General features: G+C 47.1%; 1 protein-coding gene across 2 annotated transcripts; it reads right to left on the reverse strand.

Moving 5' to 3' along the window:
- Positions 1-2,183: 2,183 nt before the first annotated feature.
- On the reverse strand, positions 2,184-6,246 carry si:ch211-195b15.8 (dual specificity protein phosphatase 8). Of its 2 annotated transcripts, XM_056401110.1 has the most exons (5): positions 6,095-6,246; positions 5,864-5,958; positions 5,398-5,557; positions 5,041-5,164; positions 2,184-3,237 (listed from the first exon to the last, which is right to left on the reverse strand). In XM_056401110.1, the coding sequence occupies exons 2-5, from the start codon at positions 5,954-5,956 to the stop codon at positions 2,427-2,429; spliced, it is 1,188 nt and encodes a 395-aa protein (XP_056257085.1). In that variant the 5' UTR covers positions 5,957-5,958; positions 6,095-6,246; the 3' UTR covers positions 2,184-2,426. The 2 variants fall into 2 exon arrangements, with proteins under 2 accessions (XP_056257085.1, XP_056257084.1); XM_056401109.1 differs by having other exon boundaries at positions 5,864-6,242.
- Between the last annotated feature and the right edge of the window lie 137 nt (positions 6,247-6,383).

The following is a 6,383-nucleotide window of genomic DNA, read 5'->3' on the forward strand; positions in this document are numbered from 1 at the left end:
AAACCAAATACCCAATTGGGTATTGTGCATATGTATATCTCTTTCTTCACTGAATTTCATGAGCATCCAAAGACCTCGATTCCAGCATGGCCCTACGTTTGGGGCGCTATGGAGCCCGCTGGCCACGCCTGAACCCAGTTGCCATTGAAGTTTGCAATTTTTCACAACCTTTAGGTGTGTGCGAATCTGAGTTTTCAAGTACGCTAAGGCCCTCAAAAATGCATTTTAGCAACTGAACAATAATAATAATAACTAATAATAATAGTGATGATAATACAAAACAATAGGTTCCTCACTTGAGCCCTGATAATATAGCTTTGTTGGTGGTTAATTGTCGAACAGAACATGAGGAAGTCTATGCTCCTGTTTTTTGAGGCGAGTGCAATTTTAGTGTTATTTTATTTATATGGTAGCACTAATTAGCAGGTATTTCTGTCTGTTCTCACCAAACTTGACTTGTTAGCTTAGCCCATTAACTAGCTATTTGCCCGGCAAATTAATTAGCCTTGGGTAAGCCTTTGAGCAGGACACCTAGATGCCCAGCTGTGCTAACAATGCTAACAGGAGCCTATGCTTGCCACACTTATTTACCAGTATGAATGAAGACAGCTCCACACACTCTCCTCCTCTTTGCCTATTTTTTGAATTAGCTGGGAGTTAGGGATGGAGACAGGTACTGCCAAGATGGCGACGGCAGAGCAGCTCACTCTGAGCTTCAAAACCGCTCTTCAGAAACCTGTGGAGCCACGGAGGCTATGTCCATCTATATTTACACTATATGATTATGCATGAGCACTTTAACATTTCACACTTCAAGCTACTCTGCTGGAGTATTAATGTGGCCCCAACTTTTCAATGTGATCATCTGATTACAGTGAACATAGATTCATTTAGGAACATGCACAGTGTAGGAACAATATCAACTAAAATAACTCAGGACTCACAGTACGCCTGGGACTGCTGGGGGGCCCTGGGACTGCTGGGGGCCCTGGGACTGCTGGGGGCCCTGGGGCTGCTGGGGGCCCTGGGGCTGCTGGGGGCCCTGGGACTGCTGGGGGCCCTGGGGCTGCTGGGGGCCCTGGGGCTGCTGGGGCCTTGATTATTGTTGGAACAGTGAATTATTCTGATGTTCCTCATGAGATGGGACGTCCTGCTGTAGCTGGTGTAAAACTGAAGAGTAGATGACCCACAGTCAGAGTCAGGACAGAGAGGTGTCTGTAACATCACTACACCTGAGCCCCTTCATTACTGTGTTCCTACCATATATCATTTATCATTAAATCATATTTTAATATTTTCACTGTCTGAGCTCATGAGACCAGGGACTTCAGATACATGTCTACATTCATCCACTGCACAAAGCAGTTTAGTTCTTGACCATTTTAAGATGGACTGTGGTACAATGAATTCTGGGTAAATTAATCCTTTTTTTCAATCTGGATCCAACCACTCAACTCTGTTTACCTCAGCAGAAAATGTTTGTCTTTGTAAGAATTCAACAGTTACAAGGACGTTTTACTTGAAGAGTGAAACAATAAAAAGAAAAATCTGATTTTGGAAAAAGAAATGGCTGCTCTCTCCATAGCAATGTTAGAAAACCACATATTATGAGCCATGTTTTCCTGTTTCTTGTTGTTGGGTGCTACTGGTCAGCGCAGGCGTCATTGATTGTTACCATGGTAACATTGGTCGTAAACCGTAGTTAGTCTGGAGGCAAGGTGCCTAATGTTTTTGGCTTAAAATGAGTCTTTATTTTTGTGATACAGTCTCATTTGCATCAGACTAATCTGTGAGAAACATTAAGACTGGACCAACACTACAGACCAGTAACAGCGTGTGTCCGATAAAGAGAGGACAGTGCAGAGCAGAAATACAACATGGAAATACTCAGATCCAGCTCCTCACATCTGCACCTTAGTCCAGTATGTGAGTCAGGGAACTTATTCATGTTCATATTCACTGTTAACAGGTAACACTCAGACAGTGACAGGAAGTCTTAGGTGCGAGTTAGCCGGTGGGTAGGTGTCTAATGTTTTTTTTAAAATGAGACAGTATTTAGTTTTGTGAAACAATCTGACTTACATTAGACAGATCAACACTACAGACCAGTCTGAGATATCTGTGTGAAACCGGCACCTGAGCACAACAGACCTGACTCTGAGACAAAGACAATAAAACACAGATGAAATCTCATCTTTAATCATCAGTAAATACATCTGAAGACAATTAGAATAAGAAGAAGAGTCACAGTAATAAACCAGATCATGTTTCATCTTCAGCTCTGCAATAAATAAATAAATAAATAAAGAGTTCAGCTCTTCACATCTCTCTGCATATGTGTGTGTGTGTGTGTGTGTGTGTGTGTGTGTGTGTGTGTGTTTGGTTCCTCTTCATGAACATGCACAGACACAAACAAGCCCCTCCCCTCAGCACCTGTACGGCAGAGCAGGCTGTCCCATCCTCACAGGGTGGACAAACACCCCCCCCAGCAGCAGCCTCTCCCCCCAGCCCAGCAGCTTGTTGAGGGTGAAGCTGAAGGGTGACAGCAGGCCGTGCTCCTGCACCTCCGCTCTGCTGCACCTGTCGGAGGGACTCTGCCCTCTGTGGCCGGGCCCCGCCGGCCTGTAGGAGCCTGGGCCCCTCTGGGTCTTGGCCTCAGCCCTTCCTCCTGTCTCCCTGCTGTGGACAGGTCTGGATGATGTGGTGCCCTGTGCTTGCTGGCTGCTGCCTGCTGGGGAGGGAGGGCTGATTCCCAGAGGGATCAAAGAGAGGGTGAGGCTTTTGCGTTTCTCTAATAGAGAAGCAGAGCCTGATGGGAGTTGTAGTTCTGTGGGCTTTGGTGATGGTTTGACTGGCTCATTGGAGCTTAGAGCTGGAGCCTCATGTGGCGTCTGGACCTGGTTTAGACTGAGAGTCAGATGGAGAGTCTGAAGTTTCCCTGACAAGGACGGCTGCTGGTTTCCCTCTGAGTGTCTCTGTTGTGTCCTGTCTGTGAGGGAGGGACTCTCCTGTTTGACCACTGCTGCATCACCACTGACATCATCAGCCTCATAGTTCATCTTATGACTGGAGTGTAGGTGGCCAACACTGTCAGTGATGGACGGCCGGCAGCTGTCCAGCTGCTGCAGGAGGGGGTCACCACCAGGGGTCTTCTGGCTCAGGGTGCCCTGAAAGTGCTGCAGCTGACCCAGGAAGTTGAAGTTTGGGGAAATGGAAGGCCGCCGCTCTTTCACAAACCTAGAGGACAAACAGGAAGTGGGTTAGTGAGTGTGGGTGTTATTCTACACTTATCTACAGCTCAGTGAGACGTGACCTGCTGCTCTGACAGAAACCCACACCACACATACAAGAATGAGATGTAAGAATGTTCAAATATAGTATGTTCATGCGAGTGTGTGGTGTGTTGGGGGGGGGGGGGGGGGTAATTATCTATGTATTTATTGATCTGAACAGGATCAAAGGTCAGGAGGTGATGAAGCTGTTCAGATCTGTTGTGTCATGTGAGGAGGAAGCTGTGGTCTCCAGTCAGATAGAGTGATGAGCTCCTCCATGTTGGCCATGACAGGGGTCAGCGGTCTTTGTACTCCGATGCTGAGCTTCAGTCGGAGACAGTAACATGGTGCAGCAGTCTTTCACTGCTTGATGATGTTCTGACAGAGACCCTGAATAGGGCTGTGGTGTTCAGTAAATCCACCGTGTACCAGCTTTGTCGTGGAAATCTCTCTGAATAATCTTATACTAACCCTGGTAACCCTAATACATGCACCTCAGTATCTAACCCCAAAAACTAATAGACAGGAGTAAATCTTTTTTAAATGATCACAACTGTCTCTGGAAACCGTCACAGAGGATGCTGACCTCTCTCTCTCTCTCCAGAGTCACAGCATAGTCAAAACTGGTTTTTATCATTTAAGAAATATTGCAAAAATAATGAGCTTTTTATCCCAAGAGGACACTGAGAAACTCGTCCATGATTTTATTTGCAGTCGGCTGGACTACTGTAACAGACTGCTCACAGGAATATCCCAGAAACACCTGGATCATCTGCAGCTACTGCAGGATGCAGCTGCCAGAGTTTTAAATACGACCATATAGCACCTGTGATGAGGGCGTTACATAAGCTTCCAGTAAATTTTATGATTTCTAATGTAATGCTTGTTTGTAAGGCTGTACATGCACCTCAGTATCTATCTGTGATTTGTGAACCAGACAGACCCCTCAGGTCAGCTGGAACAGGCCGTCTGGTTATTCCCCGGGTCTCCACGCAAACTGGTGAAACTGCCTTCAGCTTTTATTCTCCAAGCCGCTGGAACATGCTGCCTGATCATATTAGAGGTGCCGCTTTGCGATCATCTTTTAAATCTGAACTGAAAACCTTTTTTTAGTTGTGCTCTTTTTTTTACTTTTATTCCTTTTATTGGTTTTCTGTCTTATTTTTTATTGGACTAATTATCATTTTATTAATCACATTTTAATCCTTCTTTTTAATAGCTTTAATTTACATATGTTTTTTTACTTTACAGTTGTTGGTCTTAATCATTTTATTTTCTTAATGGCTTTTAATTCATACATATCATTCATGTGTTTGTTTTATTTTGTGTCTAATGTTTTATCTTCAGACGATCCACATAGTTTTTGCGGTTGCGACTTCCTTGATAATTCTTGCTTTGTAAGGCACATTGTGCTTCCACCTGGAATGAAATGTGTTGTATAAATAAAGCTTTGCTTGCCAGCTTACAGCCTGCAGGGCTGGAAAATGAAGCACCACTGTACTGCAGTTCCTCTAATGACCACTAGAGTCTGGCTCCAACAGTGAGTCAGTCCCCATAGACTCTCATGTTAAAATGTCCAACTTTACAGCAGAAATAAACATGTTTACAGCCTGGTACAAAAAACAGTTCAGGTCTCTAGTGCTACTTTCCTCCTTTCTTAAAGATACCTGGAGGAGCAGGAGGACCAGCCCTCACTGAGTCCCAAGTCACTCACAGGTGAGATGGGTGATACCTGCCTTCATGATTTGATTGCAGTGTGATCATGTACCTGTAGGCGTGGTCCAGGTCCATCCCCAGGCTGTACATGATGTAGGCTACAGCCAGAGCGGGGGAGCGGGAGATCCCTGCTGCACAGTGAACCAACACTGAGGCTCCAGAGGACATGGCTGCATCTGAGCACACACACACACACACACACACACACACACACACACACACACACACACACACACACACACACACACACACACACACACGGTCAATCGAAGTGCACAGTGACAAACAAGCAGTGTCAACACAATCAGTGAGTTCTGCCTGTTCTGTTATACACTGCAGCTGTTGGGCTTGTGCAGTGGTTTGGTATGTCAGTGTTTGTGAGTGTGTGGGGCTGTGTGAGCGTCCTGACCGATGAAGTTCAGAGCCTGTGGGATCCAGGGCAGCAGGTCGTCCCACAGGGAGTCATCGATGGGGATGCGAAGATATCTGGAGCAGGGCAGGAAGGAGGGCTGGGGGCTGCAGCGGCTCACACTCAGCACGTAGGAGATCCCCAGAGAAGCCAGCCGTTCCTAACAAACACACACAAACACAAACACACACACACACGGAATTAAATATTAATTACTTGCCATACGTTCTGTGTTTCAGTGATGACCTAATTTGCCTCCTTCAATGTTGAATGTTGTTAAAGTGACGTCACTGCATTGGTCCACAGTGGTGGACGGTGATGACGTACTGGCTGTACCTGCACCTTCCTGTCTCAGTGTAAACACTACATTCAGATCTCTGCAGGACAGGCTAATCACACATCAGCTGACATTACAGCACTGATAACCGCGACTCTGACACCTGAACATGTGGGCTCCGGGTCTTACCTGCGTCACGTCGCTCTCCGCTCCCAGGTAGAGCCGCGGCAGGATGACGGACAGCGGGGGCCGCTCCACCTCTGTGTCCCGGGACCAGACCATGTCTGCAGAACAACAACACGCACCACGTCAGACCAGGGGACTTTGATCACATTAGCCTGAGGTGTCTGCAGAGTCCAGCATGTAGGTCTGTCCTGTCAGGAGGGACAAGAGCAGCACGGGACGCAGCTTGCCACTCACTGTGGGTGTCCCTGTGGAAGGTAGTCCTGGTGTACCGGGGCCGGAATCCGGGAGCGGGGTGTCGGTCTCGGGTCTGCAGACTCCTTTACTCTCTGCTGAAGCTGCTGCGTCCACCGTCCTCGCTCCGCTCTCTCACACTGGCTGTGAAACGATGAGCTCATCCTCTTTCCAACAATAGATCCTGACTGGATGATGTCATCTTCAGCCAATCAGCGCCTAGCTGGACGTACGCACGCGCAGATACCTCTCCGCTGAGTGAGCGCGCGCTCAGCAGCAGTGACGGAGGGAG

The sequence above is a fragment of the Seriola aureovittata genome, chromosome 17 (assembly GCF_021018895.1).
Source record: "Seriola aureovittata isolate HTS-2021-v1 ecotype China chromosome 17, ASM2101889v1, whole genome shotgun sequence".
In the NCBI taxonomy this organism is placed as follows: Eukaryota; Metazoa; Chordata; class Actinopteri; order Carangiformes; family Carangidae; genus Seriola; species Seriola aureovittata.